The sequence below is a fragment of the Salvelinus namaycush genome, chromosome 20 (genome assembly GCF_016432855.1).
Source record: "Salvelinus namaycush isolate Seneca chromosome 20, SaNama_1.0, whole genome shotgun sequence".
Lineage (NCBI taxonomy): Eukaryota > Metazoa > Chordata > Actinopteri > Salmoniformes > Salmonidae > Salvelinus > Salvelinus namaycush.
Window position 1 is genome coordinate 32,372,526 of NC_052326.1, and position 27,598 is coordinate 32,400,123.

The 27,598-nt window shown below is 42.6% G+C and overlaps 1 protein-coding gene across 1 annotated transcript; it reads right to left on the reverse strand.

Annotated features, from left to right (window-relative positions):
• Positions 1-248: 248 nt before the first annotated feature.
• Positions 249-25,966, reverse strand: LOC120065262 (microspherule protein 1-like). Its single transcript, XM_039016099.1, has 11 exons — positions 25,564-25,966; positions 25,159-25,291; positions 10,057-10,165; positions 3,938-4,076; positions 3,610-3,685; positions 3,470-3,496; positions 3,196-3,290; positions 1,900-1,982; positions 1,593-1,680; positions 1,095-1,222; positions 249-951 (listed from the first exon to the last, which is right to left on the reverse strand). The coding sequence occupies exons 2-11, from the start codon at positions 25,203-25,205 to the stop codon at positions 865-867; spliced, it is 879 nt and encodes a 292-aa protein (XP_038872027.1). The 5' UTR covers positions 25,206-25,291; positions 25,564-25,966; the 3' UTR covers positions 249-864.
• Positions 25,967-27,598: the final 1,632 nt, after the last annotated feature.

A 27,598-nucleotide genomic window follows, 5' to 3' on the forward strand; every position in this document is an offset into this window, starting at 1 on the left:
ACAAGTTCTGGCAGGAGGAATGGGCCAAAATTCACCCAACTTATTGTGGGAAGCTTGTGGAAGGCTACCCGAAACGTTTGACCCAAGTTAAACAATTTAAAGGCAATGCTAACAAATACTAATTGAGTGTATGTAAACTTCTGACCCACTGGGAATGTGATGAAAGAAATTTACTCTACTATTATTCTGACATTTCACATTCTTAAAATAAAGTGGTGATCCTAACTGACCTTAGACAGGGAGTTTTTAGTAGGATTAAATGTCAGGAATTGTGAAAAACTGAGTTGAAATGTATTTGGTTAAGGTGTATGTAAACTTCCGACTTCAACTGTACATACATACACAATATCCCTTTCCAAGTGATTCCCTATCCTGGTCCTAAATGCATCTTTGCATGTACCAGCTCAATCTAAACCAATCTGTATGGGGGAAAAAAGGAAACAGAATTAAAACCAATTCATTGTCTTATATGCACTGTGGAACCTCATGATATGAATGCCAATTTAAACAAGACTAAACTGGTGTTATGGTCCTGTAGTTATGAAAGTATAATTGAGGGTCTTTGAGATGGGATTCACCTTAAAATGCCCAGCAGTGGAAAGGTTACCAAATAACACAACCATTCTCAGTGTGTGGGTGTCCTGCTCTTACTCCACTGTATAACCATGACCAAAGGGGTTCAGGGTTCCTTTGATTCAAGTCTGTGCTCCTTCATGTGGACCTCATCTACTAGGCTCCTGGTGGTGTACAGTGTGTCCACTGGAGGCAACCGTATGTTGCTCTGTATGTAGGAGCTGGCTGGGCAGTAGACAAAGGCATGTGCCTTGGCGTCTGCTCCACTGAGGCAGCACAGCTCTCTCTCTCTCACTGCTGGTTCATCTTAGCTGCTTCTGCCTTGATGAGTGAGATCAGCTCCTGGTTGATCAGGAATACAAAACGAAGACCGGCAATCTGGAGAGACAAATTACTTGTTGCGAGGTTCATGTATTATAAGAGGTGGCTGTTGTTGTTTATGAAATATACCCTTTGCCACTTTTAACAGATTTCTCAATCATATTCCCTGCCATTTAAATTGTCCAGAACCATCCACACACCTCCATCACAGAGTTGTTGTTGAGTTTCCACTTGTAGCCAGACAAGACTGGTCTGCCGTCTATGTAGATGGGCCTGCGGCCTTCGTTGGCTATGAAGAAGTCTCCGTTGTTCTTCAGTTTAACGACCCCTGTACATTATGGACATAGAATTATAAACCAGTTATAAACACACAATGACAAACTAGATCAAGTCCTGATAATATTACTCATGATAGACGTTTAGCAGAAAACAGTCACATTTTAACAGGGTATAATTTCACTAAGGTGACGTGAGGACAAGGCAAGCACTGCCCTGTAGAGTCCAGATAATACTGGTTGTTCAGCTTCAGACCCAGATAATGCAGATAGGGGGTGTGTCTGAAATGGCATCCTATTCTTTACATAGTGCACCATTTTTGACCAGGGCCCATAGCGCCACACCATAGGGTGCCATTTCAGACACAACCAGTGTTAAATGAGGACCTATGTCATGGTGCTGCACGTGATGTAGTGAGTCACCTTGTTTCCTGGAGATCTTCCAGGCAGGTCCTTCCAGAGACAGATCTACATCGATCTGCTTGTCCTTGGTGGCTCTGCCCAGGGTGATCTAGAGGAACAGTCAGATGAGCTTCATAAAATATAGGACATTTAGCAGACCAAAGCAAGTTACAGTCAAGTGTGCATATATTTTCATATTTTGTAAGCATACATTTCCGTATAATTAACCTGCTCCACAGTCATCTTACTATGGTGCTAATATAATTTGGTCTTGGACAGTCTGTAATGTAAATTCAGTTAACTGGCAAATCTGAAATTAGCTGCTCACCTCTCGTGACCTCATAAGGTAGCGAACCATCCGGTCTCTCAGTGCTGCCAGTGTCTGGTTGTCAAAGTCTGGAGAGTTCATCCCTGAGAACAAAACAACATAAAGGGCTAGATTCTATCAGATCCGCACTAGCCGACACCCGCATAGCAGTTGTTTTGGCGGTGTCGAAGGTGGAACTGCGTTAGAACTGTCAAATCCACAAGCGGCTCCTTGCGTTGGCAGTGTCCGCGAAAAGCTATTGGACGCAACGAAACCACCCGACTTTACAATCTGACAAATCCCATGCAGCCATGTTAGAAGTTAATGCAGCCGCGTTAACAAGTTCTATTGTCTACACCTCAATTAGACTGATACTAGGCTATAAATCCCCCCTATCCTATTCGAGATCCTTATCCTATCCCACCTCAAAACCATCACAGATGCCCTCCTTGACCCCCTGCAGTTCTCCTACAGAGCCAACAGGTCTGTGGACCACACTGTCAAAATGGGTCTCCAATTAAATAAAAATGTTGTGTTTGTGTTGGAAAGAGCAAGATTAATGCTGAAGAGAAAAAAATATCCAATCAGGATTTTCTTTGGTGGTCTCTGGGTAGAAAAACCTAGCTAGCTCAGTCAGCCATTGACTAGGCCTTCAGAAGAAGGCCTCAGCCATACAACTCTATTAGAGACGAATTTTGGAATGACAGTGAAATGAACCAATCACATTTTGACTTGCAATGGGTGGGGCCGTTTAGCTATCTCTGAAAATAATGACTGAAAGATTGTTACGTTTAAACTTTTTAACCCAACTGGCCACAATGTTCTTTAAGCGCTCAACATTAGCTACACACAGATGAATGCCTATTTTATTTTTTCCATCTCCACTGAACAGAATTAGCTGTTTTGCGGTGCAACAAGACAACAGAGGGGTCTTTAGTTTCAGGGCACCATGCACACAGCACCTGTGGTACGGTCAGTTCCCCCACTGAGATTTAGCGTGTTAGACGCTGTCTGTCTGGAGGAGTGGCTTCGGGACAAGTCTCTGAATGTGCTTGAGTGGCCCACCCAGAGCCCAGAATGAACCCGATCTAACATCTCTATGGATACCTGAAAATAGCTGGGCAGCGACTTCACATCCAACCTGACAGCACTTGAGAGGATCTGCAGATAATGGGAGAAACTCCCCAAATACAGCTGTGCCAAGCTTGTAGCGCCATAACCAACAATTTAATCAATTTTAGAATAAGGCTGTAACGTAACAAAATGTGGAAAAAGTTAAGGGGTCTGAATACTTTCCGAATGCACTGTATTGCTCACCTGTGATGCTGTCCACCAGGACCTGCCAGCGTGGTAGCTCCTGTTCCAGCTGTCTTATCTCTTTCTTCTGATGGCGGTCAGAGATCATCAGCTCAGAGTGAGGAGAGAATGAGGAAGGGCAGGAGAGATGACGCAAATAATTTCTACTCCAATAAACCTTTAACATGCATTCAGTTGCTCTGAATTAGGTCAATGAAGCACCTTCTTAGACTCCTTTTTATGTGTTAGTAATGTGTAATTTATATGCAAGGTTCTATGGTTGAGTAACCCACCATGCTCCAGCACCTCATCCCTGCTCTCCCTGGGTAACGAGACAGAGACACTGATTAAAATGACCGACACGGGAGGAGCTCTGAATTTAACCTCAGGGAAACTTTAATTAATTGTGGTCAGAACGTTGACCGTTTCTCTTACTTTAGCTTAGCATCATCCACCAGCTGCTCAGCATCAGAGAAGTTGAGAACTTGGTTGCCTTTAGGGAGAGGTTGAACTGCAAAAGAGAATCAAACCATACAATAAGGCTCAACTCACTTACTTTTAGTTTAACAGTCAAACATTTGTGTATAGTTCACTTTTTTGAAATAATTATAGTAACTTCACTCCATGAATGTCAAGTGATGGGCTAACAGTGTATCTGTGTCCCAAATGGCACCACTACTTTTGACCAACTAAAAGGGAATAGATTGCCATTTGGGATGTAAACTGTGTAATAAACAGATAAGCCCAGTTGAGTTTCTCTCACCACTCTGGTCCTCCAGCAGGTAGTACTGTTTGAGTAGCTGCCAGTGCATCAACAAGCTCTTGGGAGTGCGGGAGGGATAGAACACACTAGGATGCTTACTCAGCAGCTCCTGGAACACCTCCAGCTTGGGCTGACTGCTCTGCTCATCAGAAGAAGAAAAAAATAAAACACACACCTTATTTAAACAAATGTACTCACTTCTTCAGACTGACACAAATACAGTGCTATCAATCACACACATGTAAACATATGCAGCGAAATACATATTTACCACTCGGATTCACCACAATGATTTTTCCAGACTCATTAAACTTAGTTTATGACAGAACCATATACACACACCATATACACCATATATACACACATATAAATGACTATATGCACGTGTATATGAAGTCCACACCATATGTATTTGGACAATGAAGCTGAAATGTTACATGTGGCTCTATACTCCAGCATTTTGAATAGAAAGTCATTTTTTATTAAAGTGTATTTTCATACAGATCAGCTTTAATATTGCAGATAGATTGTGGCTTCCATCAATGTAATTGTCTGCATCATTTCCAATCCCCCATATTTTATTTGTAACTATATACAGTGCATTCAGAAAGTATTCAGACCCCTTGACTTTTTCCACATTTTGTTATGTTACAGCCTTATTCTAAAATGGATTAAATAAAACATTTTCCTCAGCAACATACACATAATACCCCATAACGACAAAGCAAAATTACTTTATTATTTTCCCCTAACCCTACCATCCCTCCCCTAAGTGGAGTAAACTAATGGACAGCAACACTTAGGCTTCTACTTCCAGCTTATACATACTATATACATTTTATGGACACAATACATTTTACAATAGTTCTCTTTTGTTTGTTTTTAGTCCCATCCTTCAGCTCCACTCAACCCCTCCCATCTACCTCTCAACACCATCCTGTTTTGATTTCTATTTGCCATATATTTTTCAACTGTGCTGTTTCACAAAAGTTCTGAACCTCTATTCTCATAGATTCTACATATTGCAAATTAAAGAAACATTTTTGCTAAGAGTATAATTATTACGGATGCACGATATATTGGTGAGCATATCGGAATCGGTCGATATTTGCTAAAAATGCCAACATTGGCATCGGCCCAATGTCTAGTTTAACGCCGATGTGCAATACCTATATAACGTAAGTAGATGACGTAATGACGCCATGAAAAAAACAGCGCTACACAGAACAAAAGTATAAACATACTAAGAGCACACTACCAACAACTAAACAAGTTCAATTCGAGCAGTCATTTGAAAGAGTAAGAACATTTCAGCGAGACAACTCAAAGGCAAAATCCATTAACGCCAAGATAATGGAATTCTTTGCCCTTGACAATCAACCGTTCTTTGTCGTGGATGATGTTGGCTTTCGCCGACTGGTCAAGCACCTTGAGCCCCGGTACACACTACCAAGTAGGTGCTATTTTTCAGATGTTGCCCTACCGGAGTTACACAGTATTGTTGAAACACATCCATGAGCTACTTGCCACTGCAATTAGCTTCACGACTGACATTTGGACCAGCGATGTCAGCTCCATGAGCATGCTGAGCCTGACAGCACAGTCAGACTCAGGAGTATTTCGTACTGAGGAAAGCCGTATTACATGCTCAAGAATGTGCTGGTTCTCATACCGCTGCTGCCATTTCAATGGCATTTGAGAAAATGTTTGAAACATGAACACAATCCTAGCTCCATTCAAACAACTGACTCGAGAAATAAGCTCATCAACTGCGTCTGCAGCAGACGTGATACCCTCTGTCATGGCTGCCTGCTCAACAAAACTGCAGACACAGACCGTGGGGTTAAAACTTACAAAAGTACTCGATGCTGTGAACAAGCGATTCCGTGGAATTCTCTCAGCCTCTTTACTGTGTCGCCACCATGCTCGATGCTATGTACAAGGACCACTACTTCGATGCAGACAAGAAACAGAGTTTACGTGAAATGTTACATACACAGCTGGACAAGATGGAAACGGACACAGTGACAGTGCACATCAAGGACGAGAGGCCACGGACAGACAGAGCTGAAACTTCACTGCTTGACATGTATGATGAAATACTGGTTGAGAATGAAACGACTGAACAAATGAACAACGAAACAGCACAGCAAGTAAGTGAAAGAAATAGGTTTTGATTATGTTTTACTGTTAATGGGGACATATGTAAATGCCAACAAAATTACTTTTTGGTCAGTGTGTGTAACCTTTATTTAACTAGGCAAGTCAGTTAAGAACAAATTCGTATTTACAATGACGGCCTACCCCGAACGACACTGGGCCAATTGTGCGCCGCCCTATGGGACTCCCAATCACAGCCGGATGTGATACAGCCTGGATTCGAACCAGGGACCGTAGTGATGCCTCTTGCACTGAGATGCAGTGCCTTAGACCACTGCATCCATGTGTTTGTGTGTTAACTATTTAACTGTACTAGAATGCTTAAAAAGGCCACAAACATTTTTAATAAATCAGTTATTGTTATATGTATTGTTTTCTTTTGGCAAGGAAAATATAGGATATCGCTATCGGCCAAAAATGTAACTTCGGTGCATCCATAATAATTATATTATTGATCGATTGACTATGACTTTTAAAAATCACACAGCAGTGCTATTTTCAGAGTTAGCGCCAGGTAAATGTTGCAATTCTTCAGCCATTCCTGAACCAAAAACAAGCTACATATGGACAGTACGAAAACAAATGATCTAATGATTGTCTTTTCACAGCAAAATCTACAGAGCTGCGTTGGTTATATAAAATGGGGGATACAACATTCTATTTTGCATACTAATTTCAATTAAAAAATTCAAAGTTTTGTGTATCGTTTCATAAACTATGTGCCATGGAATCGGTACATCGAAAATATCTACCCAACTATTTTGCAATCTATATGGCACAGCTGTCAATTTTTTGGTTCTTAAATGAAACGGGTATACCTTTTTTATATCATGATTTTCTTTAGCCAATTCTGGTCTTTCACGCAGGGCCGACAGACAAGTTCCTTACTTTCTGCCCCTTCCACTTGCCTCTTCCATTTTTGCGGTAATGCTGCAATTAGTTGGTTGTAATTTTGAGTAGCGCAGACATTTACATATGTTTTTGTTAGCTGCATGTGTAACTCTACCAGTCCTACTTATCTAATTTACAAAGTTTATACCATATATTTTTTTACATTTGTTTTATTAATTAATATATTTGAGTTTAACCTTAATATTTGTTGTATTTTCTGGTGGATTAAACTGAAATTGCAACCAACTTACTATGGCTTGTTTTAAAAATAGCAATATTTGGAGATTGTAATCTGAAAAAAAGTGAGAGGTTGTAATCTGAAAAAAGGGAAAAAGGCCATTCTTGAACATGGGGTGAGACATTCTTACTAATCTGCTGGAGATTCAAGTACATTCTTACTAATCTGCTAATCAGTCCAGATTCAAGTATAACTGAAGCCTTTAGTGACGTCTAATACTTAAATATTTAATTTCTGCCCTCCGAATTCATATTCATTAAATAGGCCGTTCCAAATAAAATATTTTTTTGCTAATATAATTTTAAAAACACTAGTCGGTAGGTGTAGGCAAGGTCATAAGCAAATACATACAGTGGGGCAAAAAAGTATTTAGTCAGCCACCAATTGTGCAAGTTCTCCCACTTAAAAAGATGAGATGAGAGAGGCCTGTAATTTTCATCATAGGTACACTTCAACTATGACAGACAAAATGAGGGGAAAAAATCCAGAAAATCACATTGTAGGATTTTTAATGAATTTATTTGCAAATTATGGTGGAAAATAAGTATTTGGTCACCTACAAACAAGCAAGATTTCTGGCTCTCACAGACCTGTAACTTCTTCTTTAAGAGGCTCCTCTGTCCTCCACTCGTTACCTGTATTAATGGCACCTGTTTGAACTTGTTATCAGTATAAAAGACACCTGTCCACAACCTCAAACAGTCACACTCCAAACTCCACTACTCCACTATGGCCAAGACCAAAGAGCTGTCAAAGGACACCAGAAACAAAATTGTAGACCTGCACCAGGCTGGGAAGACTGAATCTGCAATAGGTAAGCAGCTTGGTTTGAAGAAATCAACTGTGGGAGCAATTATTAGGAAATGGAAGACATACAAGACCACTGATAATCTCCCTCGATCTGGGGCTCCACGCAAGATCTCACCCCGTGGGGTCAAAATGATCACAAGAACGGTGAGCAAAAATCCCAGAACCACACGGGGGGACCTAGTGAATGACCTGCAGAGAGCTGGGACCAAAGTAACAAAGCCTACCATCAGTAACACACTACGCCGCCAGGGACTCAAATCCTGCAGTGCCAGACGTGTCCCCCTGCTTAAGCCAGTACATGTCCAGGCCCGTCTGAAGTTTGCTAGAGAGCATTTGGATGATCCAGAAGAAGATTGGGAGAATGTCATATGGTTAGATGAAACCAAAATAGAACTTTTTGGTAAAAACTCAACTCGTCGTGTTTGGAGGACAAAGAATGCTGAGTTGCATCCAAAGAACACCATACCTACTGTGAAGCATGGGGGTGGAAACATCATGCTTTGGGGCTGTTTTTCTGCAAAGGGACCAGGACGACTGATCCGTGTAAAGGAAAGAATGAATGGGGCCATGTATCGTGAGATTTTGAGTGAAAACCTCCTTCCATCAGCAAGGGCATTGAAGATGAAACGTGGCTGGGTCTTTCAGCATGACAATGATCCCAAACACACCGCCCGGGCAACGAAGGAGTGGCTTCGTAAGAAGCATTTCAAGGTCCTGGAGTGGCCTAGCCAGTCTCCAGATCTCAACCCCATAGAAAATCTTTGGAGGGAGTTGAAAGTCTGTGTTGCCCAGCAACAGCCCCAAAACATCACTGCTCTAGAGGAGATCTGCATGGAGGAATGGGCCAAAATATCAGCAACAGTGTGTGAAAACCTTGTGAAGACTTACAGAAAACGTTTGACCTCTGTCATTGCCAACAAAGGGTATATAACAAAGTATTGAGATAAACTTTTGTTATTGACCAAATACTTATTTTCCACCATAATTTGCAAATAAATTCATTAAAAATCCTACAATGTGATTTTCTGGATTTTTTCCCCTCATTTTGTCTGTCATAGTTGAAGTGTACCTATGATGAAAATTACAGGCCTCTCTCATCTTTTTAAGTGGGAGAACTTGCACAATTGGTGGCTGACTAAATACTTTTTTGCCCCACTGTATCTGATGTACCATTTAGAAATGAAAGCACTTTATGCATCTAGTCCCCGTCATTTGAAGAAATCGTAAGTATTTGGACAAATTCATCTATTGTCTATTAAATTTGTCAAATGTTTAGTATTTGGTACCAGATTCCTTGCACACAATGACTACATCAAGTAGTTGAACGCATTTGCAGTTTGTTTTGGGTTATGTTTTGCCCAATAATAACTGAATGGTGAATGATGACTGGAGTAATGTGTTCAGAAACATCTATTCTTACTTATAATATAAGTGACACAACATTATTCCCCATTCAGCTCCTATTGTGCAAAATGTAATTCAAAACAACGAAAACAAACTGCAAATGCATCCAGCAAGTTTGAAGAGTCACAAGCTTGATGTAGTCATTGAGTGCTAAGATTATGGGACCAAATATTACACTTTTGACTTCTTTAATACACTATTAACTCACTAAGTGAATGTCTAAACACATAAGACTTCTTCAAACTAGATACATGTGCTTTTATTTCTAAACAGTACTGTAGGTATGAAAATACCCTCAAATAAAAGGTAACATTCTGTACTCAAATTCAAAATGCTGGAATAAAACCAAATTTAAATATGTTTAGCTTCAGTGTGCATATGGTGTGGACTGTATATGGTTCTGGCTTATGATGTTTATTTAACCATCTCTGAACTGTGTGTATGATTAAAAGGTTGAGATGTAATGGAGAGCATCAAGCCTTTACACAAGTCTATATTTGGGCGTTGCTTTGTGTCGGAGCTGACTCACACCATATTTCAAGAGCAAGATCTGGGCCTTCTTCCCCTCATGTGACTCCATATTTCAAATCACCATAGAAACCCAAGACTCACTCACTGAAAGAATCTTAGCCAGCAGAACCTCCTCAGCCTGACTGAAGAGCGCTTTGCTCTGGGTCGCAGCAATGGCCTCCGGATGAAGCTGTCGCATCGCCTGCCAAGCCAACCTACAACACAGAGAAAGGGGTAGAACATATTCACACAGATTCATTTTCCTTTACTTGACCAGTCAAATCAAAGAGAATATGTCAACTATTACATTAACAGTCTTGAGGTTAAATAACTAAGGGTAAAACAGATTTGATAGTGGTGGTTAAATGTGGTAAAGGGAGAGAGAAAGACGAGAGAGGAAGGAAAAAGATATGAAGTGGATAGTAGGAGATGGCCATGGGCAGCGATGTAGTCAACTTACTAAACCTTGAGTCTGAGTCCCAAGTCCTTTGTGTTTGAGTCCGAGTCCTTTATACCCGAATCACGAGTCCCTTGGTAGTGCTAAAAGCTGCAGTACAGCTTTTTACTTTTACCCCTTTTTCTCCCCAATTTCGTGATATCCATTTGGTAGTTACAGTCTTGTCCCATCGCTGCAACTCCCCTACGGACTTGAGAGAGGCGAAGGTTCAGAGCCATGCGTCCTCCGAAACACAACCCTGGCAAGCCTCACTGCTTCTTGACACTGCTCACTTAACCCGGAAGCCAGACGCACCAATGTGTCGGAGGAAACACCGTCCAGCTGGCGACCAGTCAGCTTGCAGGTGCCTGGCCCGCCACAAGTAGTCGTTAGTGTGCGATAGGACAAGGAAATTGTGGCCGGCCAAACCCTCCCCTAACCCAGATGACGCTGGGCCAATTGTGTGCCGCCTCATGGGTCTCCCGGTCATGGCCGGAAGTGACACAGCCTGGGATCGTACCGGGGTCTGTAGTGACGCCTCAAACACTGCCTTATCCCGCTGCACCACTTGGGAGGCCTTTCCAACCATTTTTTAAGCTACACTGTTGCACATTTTTTGAAGGCTAAATCAGACCATAACTATCCTCCTGCTTCCTGCTTACAAGCAAAAACTAAAACAGGAAGTAACAGGGATGCACTCCATACTAGAGGTCGACTGATTATTATTTTTCAACGCCGATACCGATTATTGGAGGACCAAAAAAAGCCGATACCGATTAATCGGCCGATTTTTATATATATTTGTAATAATGACAATTACAACAATACTGAATGAACACTTATTTTAACTTTAAATAGATTTTATTGATATATATTGTCTCAAATAAATAATAAAACATGTTCAATTTGGTTTAAATAATGCAAAAACAAAGTGTTGGAGAAGGTAAAAGTGCAATATGTGCCATGTAAAAAAGCTAACGTTTAAGTTCCTTGCTCAGAACATATGAAAGTTGGTGGTTCCTTTTAACATGAGTCTTCAATATTCCCAGTTAAGAAGTTTTAGGTTGTAGTTATTATAGGACTATTTCTCTCTATAACATTTGTATTTCATATACCTTTGACTATTGGATGTTCTAATAGGTACTTTAGTATTGCCAGTCTAATCTCGGGAGTTGATAGGCTTGAAGTCATAAACAGCGAAATGCTTGAAGCATTGCGAAGAGCTGCTGGCAAACGCAGTAAAGTGCTGTTTGAATGAATGCTTACGAGCCTGCTGCTGCCTACCACCGCTCAGTCAGACTGCTCTATCAAATCATAGACTTAATTATAACATAATAACACACAGAAATACGAGCCTTAGGTCATTAATATGGTCAAATCCGGAAACTATAATTTCAAAAACAAAACATTTATTCGTTCAGTGAAATACGGAACCGTTCCGTATTTTATCTAACGGTGGCATCCCATTAGTCTAAATATCGCTGTTACAGTGCACAACCTTAAATGTTATGTCATAATTATGTAAAATTCAGGCAAATTAGTTTGCAACGAGCCAGGCGGCCCAAACTGTTGCATATACCCTGACTCTGTGTGCAATGAACGCAAGAGAAGTGACACAATTTCCCTAGGTTAATATTGCCTGCTAACATGAATTTCTTTTAACTAAATATGCAGGTTTAAAAATATATACTTCTGTGAATTGATTTTAATATAGGCATGGATGTTTATGGTTAGGTACATTCGTGCAACGATTGTGCTTTTTTCGCAAATGCGCTTTTGTTAAATCATCCCCCGTTTGGCGAAGTTGGCTGTCTTTGTTAGGAAGAAATGGTCTTCACACAGTTCGCTACGAGCCAGGCGGCCCAAACTGCTGCACAGAACCCAAGAGACGTGACACAATTTCCCTAGTTAAAAGAAATTCATGTTAGCAGGCAATATTAACTAAATATGCAGGTTTAAAAATATATACTTGTGTATTGATTTTAAGAAAGGCGTTGATGTTTATGGTTAGGTACACATTGGTGCAACGACAGTGCTTTTTTCACAAATGCGCTTGTTAAATCACCCGTTTGGTGAAGTAGGCTGTGATTCAATGATAAATTAACAGGCACCGCATCAATTATATGCAACACAGGACAAGCTAGATAAACTAGTAATAACATCAACCATGTGTAGTTAACTAGTGATTATGTTAAGATTGACTGTTTTTTATAAGATACGTTTAATGCTAGTTAGCACCTTATATAAGGGATTTGCGTCAATTCAATCTGGTATCAGGACAAAATGTGATTCAGAGTCACCGAATATACTTTAAGTATTTTTATTAAACTCAAGCGATAAATGGTAAATGCAATTTTCGTATATACGAGTTCACTGTACCACCCCGCAGGGTAGAACAGGGAACTGGCAGGATGTAAGTAAACAGCTGTTCTTATACTGTGACAGACGTAGTTCCAACCCGTCTGTTGGCCTATCACAGTAGAGGCTGAGCGTGGTTTAAACTTTGCTCAGCCTATCGCCGGCGCTCAGACTGGTCCCAGCCTCTTGGCGCTCCTTGGTGTCCGGCGCTGTTGCTGTCTAGATTACGCTCCCACACCCCAGAGACTGAGGTCAGATAGCTCTGTAACATTGTCTGAGCTATTTGCACCTGCATACAAAGCACACTGTTCTCGCTCAAGGCTAACCACAGCTTCCCAGCACTTATCTGGGGCTAGCTGTTACTTCCAGCACACACACACAGACACCCAGGCCAACAGTTGCTAATATTCAATCACGTGATGTAGTATTGGGTTATAGTGCAATAAACATAAATCCTAACAATTACCTTGTCTTCTTGCTGCACTCGCGTAACAGGTAGTCAGCCTGCCATGCAGTCTCCTCGTGGAGTGCAATGTAATCGGCCATGATCGGTGTCCAAAAATGCTGATTGCCGATTGTTATGAAAACTTGAAATCGGCCCTAATTAATAGGCCATTCCGATTAATCGGTCGACCTCTACTCCATATGGAAGTGGCCCGGTGAAGCAGATGCTAAGCTACAGGACTATTTCGCTAGCACGTACTGGAATATGTTCCGAAATTCATCCGATAACATTGAGGAGTTTACCAAATCAGTTACCGGATTCATTAATAAGTGCATCAACGGAGTTGTCCCCACAGTGACCATATGTACAGTGCCTTCAGAAATAATTCATACCCCTTGACTTATTCAACATTGTTGTGTTACAGCCTGAATTCAATGCTGTTTCAACTTGTCATTTTCAAATTATTACAACAGTTTGTATTGAGGTGTTACACCTCCTCATTGATTCACATACAGTACATTCGGGAAATATTCAGACCCCTTCACTTTTCCACATTTTGTTACAGCCTTATTCTAAAATGGATTAAATTGTTTTATTTCCTCAATCTATACACAATACCCCACAATGGCAAAGCGAAAACAAGTTTTTAGAAATGTTTCCAAATTTACAAAAAATAATAAGAAATACCTTATTTACATATGTATTCAGACCCTTTGCTATGATACTTGAAATTGAGCTCAGGTACAACCTGTTTCCATTGATCATCCTTGAGCTGTTTCTACAACTTGGAGTCTACTTGTGGTAAATACAATTGATTGGGCATGATTTGGAAAGGCACACATTTCATCAATTTTAGAATAAGGTTGTAACGTGACAAAATGTGGAAAAAGTGCAGGGGTTTGAATACTTTCCGACTGTAGAAGTAGCCCATTTCACTGTTACGGACAATTTATGTTTGAGGCTTTACTGAGCCGGACAAACTTCTCTCTCCGCCGATAGCCAAAGCACTTCCACAGTGTTTCCCAAGATCAAGTATGCAGAGATGTGCGCATCTCCAGTCAGAACAGGCATTGCATGAACCTATTCCCCCTGGCACATTTTCCGGCTGGCGCCCACAAAGCCTTCATTATTGTTTTCCTTTCAAATAATAACTTTGGACATGTGTGCTTTCCTATCAAAGTAAATGCCTTATTTTCTGTATATCGTTTCTACTGTAGCATACCGTATGCATGTATGCATGTAAGGTCTTTACTGTTTTATTCACATGGTGACAAATCATGCATTTCGAATCTTGCTTTGAATGTAATGGACACACATGATGCGTGTAAAATAATTTTTTGAAGGTTGTACTGAGTATGATGAGCTAATGCTAAGATATTTGCAAGCTAGGTGTGGCGTCATGTTTGTTGACATCTACAATGCATTCTGGGTGTCACGTAAACGTCTCTCAGACCTAAGATGTTAACAAAATGAGGTGAAGGGGTGGTTCACTCATCTTTCAAGTAAACTTCCGGAAGTGAATGATGGTAGACGACACACCCCGTTCAACTTGCATACTGCAAACAGACCAAACTCACCGTCTCCTCTTCTAACCTTTCTTTGATGTGAAAAAAAAAACTAAAAAACATGGCGGCGGGCACAAACAACCCATCATCGGATTACTTTCTAAAAAGCTAAAGTGCTTTACTCAATTATTTTGATCAATGGTGAGCTCACCTGTGATGTGAAGAATTGTAAATAGTAATTGCTATTAGCTAAATCAAATTATGGTTTCTGTCAGCCCAGAGTTAGATAAATATGACCGCTTGTGTTAGGCCAATCTTTCCTCAGTTAGCGCTAAGACTAATGTCGCCTACATTTTCCGGTTTGGATGATTGTGTTAATGCTGTCGCTACTTTTGTGAATGTCTGAACACTCAAACGCTGACTGTTGCAACAATTGTAACTGGTCGTTCTAAAAAGCGTTCTAATCACACAGGTTTGAGCATACTCTACAGGGACCACTGTAGAATGATCACACCGTGTGTTGGTACGTGTCAAAGGGTAAAACAGGTTAACATTTGCAAGGCAGCGGGGCCAGACGGAATACCAGGACGCATACTCAGAGCATGCACTGAACAGCTGGCTAGTTTCTTCACTGACATTTTCAACCTATCCCTGACCCAGTCTGTAATACCAACTTGTTTCAAGCAGACCACCATAGACCCCATGCCTAAGAAGACCAAGGTAACCTGCCTAAATGACTATCACCCCGTGGCACTCACATCTGTAGCCATGAATTGCTTTGAAAGGCTGGTCATGGCTCACATTAACACCATCATCCCAGACACACTGGACGCACTAATTCAAATACCGCACCAACAGATCCACAGAGGATGCAATCTCTATTGCACTCCACACTGATCTCACCCACCTGGACAAAAGGAATTCCAATGTAAGAATGCTGTTCATTGACTAGAGCTCAGCATTCAACAACAAAGTCCCCTCCAAGCTCATCATAATGTGACTATTGAGAAATTTGAAGAGACTAAACTGCTGGGGGGAGTCAACCTAGATAGCAAGCTAATGTATCATGGTCAAAACATATTGACTCAATGGTTGCTAAAATGGGAAGAGGTCTGTCCATGATAAGGCGTTGCTCTGCTTTTAACATCTCAGTCAACCAGACAGGTCCCACAGGCCCGAGTTTGGTTGCACCTGGACTAGTGTCCAGTTGTGTGGTCAGTTGCAGCAAAGAAGAACATAGACAAATTGCACATGGTCCAAAAAGGAGCAGCACGTATTGCACTTAGATGTAAACGCAGGGCGAATGTCAATGGCATGCATGTCAATCTCTCCTAGCTCAAAGTTGAGAGATTGACCGCATCGGTATTAGTTGTTGTGTGAGGGGTTGAAGGTACTTATCTGTCTGTTCAAGCAGTTGGCAAACAGTTCTGACACTTCGAACACTCATCGGTATCACACAACATGCAACCAGAGGTCTCTTCACAGTCCCCAGGTCCAGAACAAAGGCTGGGAAACACAGTATTAAATAAAGCCATGACTAAATGGAACTCTGCCACCCCAGGAAACTCAAGCTAGCAATTAAACCAGATAAAAAAAGATAAAAGAACACCTTATGGCACGACGGGGACTGTGAAGAGACACAGAAATGTTTATACATTTTGTATTGTATAATGTATGTGATAAATTGTTGGGATATGACTTTGATATGTGATTGTCTCGCCTGGCTATATTAAGATGAATGCACTAGCTGTGGGTCGTTCTGGATGGGAGTGTCTGCTGAATGGCTAAATTGTAGTGTAAATTTAGTGCTATGTATGTACATTATGCATTTTCAAATGTGTTGTTTCCTGTTTGAACCCCTGGTAGAGTAGCCGATGCCTCGGCAGCAGCTAATTGGGGATCCTAACAAATACTAAATATCAAGCTCAGGACCCTGGGACTGAACACCTCCCTCTGCAACTGGATCTGGACTTCCTGATGTGCCGCCATCAGGCGTTGAGGGTAGGCAACAACACATCCGCCAGTCTGATCATCAACACAGGGACCCCTCAGGGGTGTGTGCTTAGTCACCTCCTGTAATCCCCGTTCACCCACGACTGCACTGCCACACACGACTCCAACACCATCAAGTCTGCTGACGACATGACTGATCACTGACGATGATGAGGCAGCCTATAGGGAAGAAGTCAGACCTGGCAGTGTGGTGCAAGGAAAACAACCTTTCCCTCAACATCGATGGGGCTGTAGTGGAGCGGGTCGAGAGCTCCTCTGTGTCCACATCACTAAGGAATTAACATGGTCCACACACACCCACCCACCCAGTTGTGAAGAGGGCACGACCATGCTTCTTCCCCCTCAGCAGCCTGAAAAGATTTGGCATGGGCCCTCAGATCATGAAAATGTTTTACAGCTGCACCACCGCTTGGTACGGCAACTGCAAGGCACACGACCGCAAAGCGCTATAGAGGGCGGTGAGTACGGCCTAGTACATCACTGGGGCCGAGCTCCCTGCCAATCAGGACCTCTATACCAGGCGGTGTCAGGGGAAGGCCCCCAAAAAATTCTAAGACTTCAACCACCCAACTCAGACTGTTCTCTCTGCTACTGCATGGCCTGAACCAAGTATGGAACCAACAGGACTATGAACAGATTCTACCCCAAGCTATGACTTCTAAATAGCGAATCAAATGGCTACCCGGACTACCTGCATTGACCCTTTTTTGCACCAACTCTCTTGCACTGACAATGCCCACACACTGGACCACATCCACTGCTGCTATTGTCCATCTGGTTGCCTAGTCACTTTACCCCTACTATACGTACATAGCTACCTCAATTACCTCGTACCCCTGCACAATACCCCATAATGACAAAACAAAAAACATTTTGCAAATGGATTAACAACATAAATACCTTATTTAAAGCATTCAGACCCTTTGCTATGAGACTATAAATTGATTTCAGTTGCATCCTGTTTCCATTGATCAACCTTGAGATGTTTCTACAACTCTGGTAAATTCAATTGATTGGACATGATTAGGAAAGGCACACACCGGTCTATACAAGGTCCCACAGTTGACAGTGCATGTCAGAGCAAAAACCAAGCCATGAGGTTGAAGGAATTGTCCGTAGAGCTCCGAAACAAGATTGTGTCAAGGCACAGATCTGGGGAAGGGTACCAAAAAATGTCTGTAGCATTGAAGGTCCCCAAGAACAGTGGCCTCCATCATTCTTAAACAGAAGAAGTTTGGAATCACCAAGACTCTTAGAGCTGGCTGCCCAGCCAAACTGAGCAATCGGGGGAGAAAGGCCTTGGTCAGGGAGGTGACCAAGAACCCAATGGTCACTCTGACAGAGCTCTTCTGTGGAGATGGGAGCACCTTCCAGAAGCACAACCATCTCTTCAGCACTCCACCAAATCAGGCCTTTATGGTAGTGGCCAGACGGAAACCATTCCTCAGTAAAAGGCACATGACAGCCCGCTTGGAGTTTAAAAGCCACCTAAAGGACTCTCAGACCATGAGAAACAAGATTGAACTCTTTGGCCTGAATGGCAAGCGTCACGTCTGGAGGAAACCTGGCACCATCCCTACGGTGAAGCATGGTGGTGGCACCATCATGCTGTGTGGATGTTTTTCAGGGGTAGGGACTGGGAGACTAGTAAGGATTGAGGGAAAGATGAACAGAGCAAAGTACAGAGAGATCCTTGATGAAAACATGTTCCAAAGCGCTCAGGACCTCAGACTGGGGAAAAGGTTCACCTTCCAACAGGACAACGACCATAAGCACACAGCCAAGACATCGCAGGAGTGGCTTCAGGACAAGCCTCAATGTGCTTGAGTGGCCCAGCCAGAGCCCGGACTTGAACCCGATCGAACATCTCTGGAGAGACCTGAAAATAGCTGTGAAGCGATGCTCCCCATCCAACCTGACAGAGCTTGAGAGGATCTGCAAAAAATAATGAGAGAAAATCCCCAAATACAGGTGTGTGTTTGTAGTAGCGTCATACCCAAGAAGACTCAAGCCTGTAATCGCTGCCTAAGATACTCCAACAAAGTACTGAGTAAAGGGTCCGAATTACTTATGTAAAATGTGATAATTCATTTTTAAATTTAAAAAATAAATAAATTTCAATTTCAAAAATCTGTTTTTGTTTTGTCATTATGGGTTATGGTGTGTAGATTGATGAAGAAATAAACTATTTAATCAATTTTAGAATAAGGCTGTAACGTAACAAAATGTGGAAAAAGTCAAGGGGTTTGAATACTTTCAAATGCACCGTATAGCCACATTATTTGTAATCATTATTGTTAGTCACTATATATATACACACACACACACACACACACACACACACACACACACACACACACACACACACACACACACACACACACACACACACACACACACACACATACACACACACACAAAGATAAGAAACGTCCCTTTTTCAGGACCCTGTCTTTCAAAGATATTTGTATATTTTTACAAATTAACTTCACAGATCTAAACACTGTTTCCCATGCTTGTTCAATGAACCATAAACAATTAATGAACATGCACCTGTGGAACAGTCGTTAAGACACTAAAAGTTTACAGACGGTAGGCAATTAAGGTCACAGTTATGAAAACTTAGGACACTAAAGAGGCCGTTCTACTGACTCTGAAAAACACAAAAAGAAAGATGCCCAGGGTCCCTGCTCATCTGCGTGAACGTGTCTTAGGCATGCTGCAAGGAGGCATGAGGACTGCAGATGTGGCCAGGGCAATAAATTGCAATGTCCGTACTGTGAGACGCCTAAGACAGCGCTACAGGGAGACAGGACGGACATCTGATCGTCCTCGCAGTGGCAGACCACGTGTAACAACACCTGTACAGGATCGATACATCCGAACATAACACCTGCGGGACAGGTACAGGATGGCAACAACAACTGCCCGAGTTACACCAGGAACACACAATCCCTCCATCAGTGCTCAGACTGTCCGCAATAGGCTGAGAGAGGCTGGACTGAGGGTTGTAGGCCTGTTGTAAGGCAGGTCCTCACCAGACTTCACCGGCAACAACGTCACCTATGGGCACAAACCCACTGTCGCTGGACCCTACAGAACTGACAAAATGTGCTCTTCACTGACGAGTCACGGTTTTGTCTCACCAGGGGTGATGGTCGGATTCGCGTTTATCGTCGAAGGAATGAGCGTTACACCGAGGCCTGTACTCTGGAGCGGGATCGATTTGGAGGTGGAGGGTCCGTCATGGTCTGGGGCGGTGTGTCACAACATCATCGGACTGAGCTTAGTGTCATTGCAGGCAATCTCAATGCTATGCGCTACAGGGAAGACATCCTCATCCCTCATGTGGTACCCTTCCTGCAGGCTCATCCTGACATGACCCTCCAGCATGACAATGCCACCAGCCATACTGCTCGTTCTGTAAGTGATTTCCTGCAAGACAGGAATGTCAGTGTTCTGCCATGGCCAGCAAAGAGCCCAGATCTCAATCCCATTGAGCATGTCTCAAACCTGTTGGATCAGAGGGTGAGGGCTAGGGCCATTCCCCCCCAGAAATGTCCGAGAACTTGCAGGTGCCTTGGTGGAAGAGTGGGGTAACATCTCACAGCAAGAACTGGCAAATCTGGTGCAGTCCATGAGGAGATCTGGAGGGGCTGCTTACTCTTCTTGACCCTCTTGGCTATGGGTGGTGAGGTGATCATCATGGTGAGGGGCAGCGTGAGGGTCGTGCTGGACTTGGACACCTAACATAAGGGGGCATGGAGGAGTGGAACCAATGAGGCATCTCCTTCGCCTCATTCAGCATTTACTCCAGTAGGCATTTTGTCATCTTTCAGACACCCTTACATGCCATTTAATAGGGTGATGATCGGCGTTACTCTGGACCCTGATCTCTCTTTTGACGAACATATCAAGACTGTTTCAAGGACAGCTTTTTTCCATCTACGTAACATTGCAAAAATCTGAAACTTTCTGTCCAAAAATTATGCAGAAAAATGTATCCATGCTTTTGTTACTTCTAGGTTAGACTACTGCAATGCTCTACTTTCCGGCAACCCGGATAAAGCACTAAATAAACTTCAGTTAGTGCTAAATACGGCTGCTAGAATCCTGACTAGAACCAAATAATTTGATCATATTACTCCAGTGCTAGCCTCCCTATACTGGCTTCCTGTTAAGGCAAGGGCTGATTAAGGTTTTACTGCTAACCTACAAAGCATTACATGGGCTTGCTCCTACCTATCTTTACGATTTGGTCCTGCCGTACATACCTACACATACGCTACGGTCACAAGATGCAGGCCTCCTAATTGTCCCTAGAATTTCTAAGCAAACAGCTGGAGGCAGGGCTTTCTCCTATAGAGCTCCATTTTTATGGAATGGTCTGCCTACCCATGTGAGAGACGCAGACTCTGTCTCAACTTTTAAGTCTTTACTGAAGACTCATCTCTTCAGTAGGTCATATGATTGAGTGTAGTCTGGCCCAGGAGTGTGAAGGTGAACGGCAAGGCTCTGGAGCAACGAACCGCCCTTGCCGTCTCTGCCTGGCCGGTTCCCCTCTCTCCACTGGGATTCTCTGCCTCTAACCCTATTACAGGGGCTGAGTCACTGGCTTACTGGTGCTCTTCCATGCCGTCCCTAGGAGGGGTGAGTCACTTGAGTGGGTTGAGTTGCTGACGTGGTCTTCCTGTCTGGGTTGGCGCCCCCCCTTGGGTTGTGCCGTGGCAGAGATCTTTGTGGGCTGTACTTGGCCTTGTCTCAGGATGGTAAGTTGGTGGTTGAAGATATCCCTCTAGTGGTGTGAGGGCTGTGCTTTGACAAAGTGGGTGGGGTTATATCCTGCCTGTTTGGCCCTGTTTGGGGGTATCATCGGATGGGGCCACAGTGTCTCCTGACCCCTCCTGTCTCATCCTCCAGTATTTATGCTGCAGTAGTTTATGTGTCGGGGGGCTAGGGTCAGTCTGTTATATCTGGAGTATTTCTCCTGTCTTATCCGGTGTCCTGTGTGAATTTAAGTATGCTCTCTCTAATTCTCTTTCTCTGAGGACCTGAGCCCTAGGACTACCTGGCATGATGACTCCTTGCTGTCCTCAGTCCACCTGGCCGTGCTGCTGCTCCAGTTTCAACTGTTCTGCCTGCGGCTATGGAACCCTGACCTGTTCACCGGACGTGCTACCTGTCCCAGACCTGCTGTTTTCAACTCTCTAGAGACAGCAGGAGCGGTAGAGGTACTCTCAATGATTGGCTATGAAAAGCCAACTGACATTTACTCCTGAGGTGCTGACTTGTTGCACCCTTGACAACTACTGTGATTATTATTATTTGACCATGCTGGTCATTTATGAACATTTGAACATCTTGGCCACGTTCTGTTATAATCTCCACCCGGCACAGCCAGAAGAGGACTGGCCACCCCTCGTAGCCTGGTTCCTCTCTAGGTTTCTTCCTAGGTTTTGGCCTTTCTAGGGAGTTTTTCCTAGCCACCGTTCTTCTACACCTGCATTGCTTGCCGTTTTGGGTTTTAGGCTGGGTTTCTGTACAGCACTTTGATATATCAGCTGATGTAAGAAGGGCTATGTAAATAAATTTGATTTGAGCAAGAGTCTAGAAGCAAAGAAAGACCTGACCATATAAAAAGCATAATAGAGCAAACTGAACAACTACCGGTATCTCCCTCTACGTTTCTCTTATGAGCTACCCACAATAACACCACCCTCTCTTTGGATTCAATTCCTCCCCTCCACCTTCTTCTTCTCATTGAATGAGGGTTCGCTCCCAGAGCAGAGGATTGGCTCGATGACAGGTGGACCCTTGACCCTGCTAGATGACTTGGCCAGGCTGCTCTCCACCAGCTCATCATCAAACTTCTTCCTCTTAATTGACCTGGGAGTAAGAGGAACAGGTTAGATATCATATAGCCACCAGAGCGGCCACAGACAGCAACCCTGAGCTTCAGTGGCTTGCGAAAGTATTCACCCCCTTGGCATTTTTCCTATTTTGTTGCCTTACAACCTGGAATTAAAATGGATTTTTGGGGGGTTTGTATCATTTGATTTACACAACATGCCTACCACTTTGAAGATGCAATTTTTATTTATTTATTGTGAAACAAACAAGAAATAAGACAAAAAAAAAAAAACTTGAGTGTGCATAACTATTCACCCCCCCAAAGTCAATACTTTGTGGAGTCACCTTTTGCAGCAATTACAGATGCAAGTCTCTTGGGATATGTCTCTATAAGCTTGGCACATCTAGCCACTGGGGTTTTTGCCCATTCTTCAAGGCAAAACTGCTCCAACCCCTTCAAGTTGGATGGGTTCCACTGGTGTACAGCAATCTTTAAGTCATATCACAGATTCTCAATTGGATTGAGGTCTGGGCTTTGACTAGGCCATTCCAAGACATTTAAATGTTTCCCCTTAAACCACTCGAGTGTTGCTTTAGCAGTATGCTTAGGGTCATTGTCCTGCTGGAAGGTGAACCTCCGCCCCAGTCTCAAATCTCTGGAAGACTGAAACAGGTTTCCCTCAAGAATTTCCCTGTATTTAGAGCCATCCATCATTCCTTCAATTCTGACCAGTTTCCCAGTCCCTGCCGATGAAAAACCTCCTTACAGCATGATGCTGCCACCACGCTTCACTGTGGGGATGGTATTCTCGGGTGATAAGAGGTGTTGGGTTTGCGCCAGACATAGCATTTTCCTTGATGGCCAAAAAACTACATTTTTGTCTCATCTGACCAGAGTACCTTCTTCCATATGTTTGGGGAGTATCCCACATGCCTTTTGGCGAACACCAAACATGTTTGCTTATTTCTTTCTGGCCACTCTTTCATAATGCCCAAATCTGTGGAGTGTACGGCTTAAAGTGGTCCTATGGACATACTCCAATCTCTACTGTGGAGCTTTGCAGCTCCTTCAGGGTTATCTTTGGTCTCTTTGTTGCCTCTCTGATTAATGCCTTCCTTGCCTGGTCCGTGAGTTTTGGTGGGCAGCCCTCTTGGCAGGTTTGTTGTGGTGCCATATTCTTTCGATTTGTTAATAATGGATTTAATGGTGCGCCGTGGGATTTTCAAAGTTTCTGATATTTTTTTATAGCCTAACCCTGATCTGTACTTCTCCACATCTTTGTCCCTGACCTGTTTGGAGAGCTCCTTGGTCTTCATAGTGCCGCTTGCTAGGTGGTGCCCCTTGCTTAGTGGTGTTGCAGACTCTGGGGCCTTTCAGAACAGATATATATATATATATATACTGAGATCATGTGATACTTAATTGTGTGCAATCTAACTAATTATGTGACCTCTGAAGGTAACTGGTTGCACCAGATCTTATTTAGGGGCTTCATAGCAAAGGGAGTGAATATATATGTACACACCCCTTTTCCATTTTTTTATTTTTATTAAGAAACAAGTTCTTTTTTAAATTTCACTTCACCAATTTGGACTATTTTGTGTATGTCCATTACATGAAATCCAAATAAAAATCTATTTAAATTACAGGTTGTAATGCAACAAAATAGGAGAAACGCCAAAGGGGTGAATACTTACGCAAGGCATTGTATCTTTTTGCCAGGCCTACTTCAAATTCAGTAGGTAGGTGATGCAGAACAAATGCGGTCCAGTGGTCAGATGTGTAGGCAGTTCATTTGAGTCACTGAACTGTACAAGGTGTCATGTTCATCTTTCAGTTTAAAACTAGTGGAAAGATTTGAAGCTGGAAAAGGTGCTTTCAGAGTAAGCTATAACATCAAGCTGGACATAGACTGTTCTCTCTGCTTCCGCACAGCAAGCGGTTTCCTGGAGCACAAAGTCTAGGTCCAAACAGCTTCTACCCCCAAGCCATAAGACTCCTGAACATCTAATCAAATGGCTACTCAGACTATTTGCATTGCTGCCCCCCCCCCCCCTTCTACACTGCTGCTACTCTGTTATTATCTATGCATAGCCACTTTAATAACTCTACCTACATGTACATATTATCTCAATTACCTCAACTAACCGGTGCCCCTGCACATTGACTCTGTCCCGGTATCCCCTGTATATAGCCTCTGCTTCTCTTTAATTATTTGTTACTTTGATTTCTTAATTTTGGGGGGTATTTTCTTAAAACTGCATTGTTGGTTAAGGGCTTGTAAGTAAGCATTTCACTGTAAGGTCTACTACAGATGTTGTATTAGGCAAATGTAACAAATAACATTTGATTTGACACAAGTGAGTAGCAGTCCAACCTTGAAGAGCTCCTGCGTTTGGGCACAACACCACCACCCCAACGAAAGCCTGTGTTGCTGTTATTTTGATGTCTTTAATCCCAGTCGCTGCTCCAATCTGTGCACCAACCACAGATGCAATTGCAGCGCCTGCCTGTATATCGGTCCCCAAACGGAGACAGACTTCGATGTTAGACACTAGAGTCTATGTATTATGATGAGAACATGTATGGCAACAACTTACAACAAGAGGCTGACAGACAACCAAGAGATGTGTATACCGTTGTCCATGATCTTGGTCACAGTCCAGGGCTTTCGAATAGTAACGTTGCTACATTCGGCAGGTGTCACTCAGACAACGTATATCAGGTGGAAATCTGAGACGAGAGAGTAAGGCATCGGTTAGTGATGGGCGGTAAATGGGAAGCATGTGCGGATAGCTAGCTAGCTCAATGTGATAAATATAAGCTCTACTATGCAGCTATTAATTAGCTTGATGTGAACAATATTGATCGCTGTCTCGAAAGCCAGCTATCTAACCTAGATTGATGTAACTAGGAACATTTCACATCACTCGCGAGCTAAAGTTAGCTAGCAAACCTTGGTTATAACAGTCACGAAACAGCGTCTTCGCTCATTCTCTACTTACCTCGTTTATCAACCAACTAGAGTCTAGCCAAGCATATTGAACTTCGAATAACACAATTGCTATACGAATGTTATCTTATTTTCTTCTTCGATCAGGTTTAACGGCGGTTGGCATCCAATGTTAATGGTGCATTACTGCCACTAACTGGACGGGGAATTGAATAATGTTATCTTTCCTTCCTCGCCTCCAGACCGTAGTCGTCCCGACTAATTTACGAATGCTCTGGGGTAATTCCCACATTTGGGATCTTATCCACTGCTAATGACGAGTTAGTCTGGAATTCCACTGAAGTAGTTTACATTTATTAAACTTGTACACCATGTGAGGTAGTCAGAATAATAAAATAACGGGCGTTGCTCACAGTTCCCCTACATCTCCTCCGCGCAACAATTGCGTAAACAAACGAAAGTTAACTTACTACGTTACCCACAATGCACTTAAATGTTTTAAAGCTATACCCTTACTTTACCAACAATAAGAAACAAACAAAAAAACGTTACGGGAAAGGGGGAAAACGACAGCATACAAAATAAAACACGTGAACTAAATTAAACATAAATAAATAAAACATCACACTTATTCAATCACAGTCCACTCCAGAATACATCCTTGCTCATCAGCCTGTTGATAGGGCTACATTACCCTTGCCACTTCATTCTCCTTCACCCTAACAGAGCACCCCAAGCATTCAGGCGCATATTCACTTCCACAGTTACAGCATTTCCCTTCATCTGGCATACGATATTCTTCCGTTCTGCACACACTTGACACATGACCAAATATTTTACATTTATGACACTGAAGGGGCTTGCGCACAAAAGCTCTTACAGGGTATCTCATGAATCCTAACTTTATATGAGAAGGGAGAGACTAAATCAAAGAACAGTAGCATGGATGAAGTTAACTTATTTTCTCCTTCCACCATACAGGTCAATCAACGTGCACCAACCACTCCATTAATGTATTCAGTTATATCCTCTGCCTTTATTTCCTCTGCCTTTAAATCTAAATAAGCCCACATCTTGTGACTCTCACTGACTCCACACTTTCTTCCAACACATTCCATATTTTCCTGGAGACATTAAAACCTCTACGGGATCGGTGTCCCTCCCCCGCGGAACGGTTGAGCTAATGTGCGCTAATGTGATTAGCATGAGGTTGTTAATAAGCCCAAGGCGCTCGCATGTAGAACCTGACAGTAATGGCTGTTGACTAGCCTCAACTATTTCAAACTCAAGGGTGTGTTTCTGGCCACGTAAAACACACTCTGTCACAAACAGGCCTAAAGATTTATTTTATTTATATTATTTTATTAAAGGGAAGATGTTATGGGTGTAAGATGGCACAGTGATGCCATCTGTTGGTAAATGTTCATTACTGCAACTCATGTATTTATACCGGGGTGCTTGAGATACCCGGAAGTGTCATGATGTACAGAACAAGGCTGGTTACTCGCATGAATGTCTCTGTCTCGTCATTTAACATTCGAACAGTTTCCGCCATCTTCCGTTCCACACATCCGTTCCTTCCAACCTATCTTATATTCAACATTAGTTAGCTAGCAACATTTTCGCTAACAATAACAGAATTAAACACATTTCAGATATGCACAGGAAATGTCATTTGCAGTCTTTCTCACAACATTCTCGTAACGTTCATCACTGCCACCAACAAGGGCTGGAGTCTTCTTCGAAGAGGTTTAACGGCGTCCGATAAATGTTGCATTACTGCCACCTACTAGACTTACTGCCACCTACTAGACTACCTACTTTGCTTGAAAAAATAAATCTAACACCACAACACTCACAAAAATAATTACAAATAAAAAATAACACCACCCTACTCCACTATTTAAATCTATTTAGTCCTACCTCAGGCAAACACCCTGTAACTCTTCTAATGTCAAGTCTCGCACACCCAAATACCTGTCTGCAGCTACCACCACAACCTACATTTTCTGCCACTTACATTCCATCTATGCAGTACAGTTGATAACCATTGCTATAAATGCTAAAAAATCCAATCTTACTGAAAC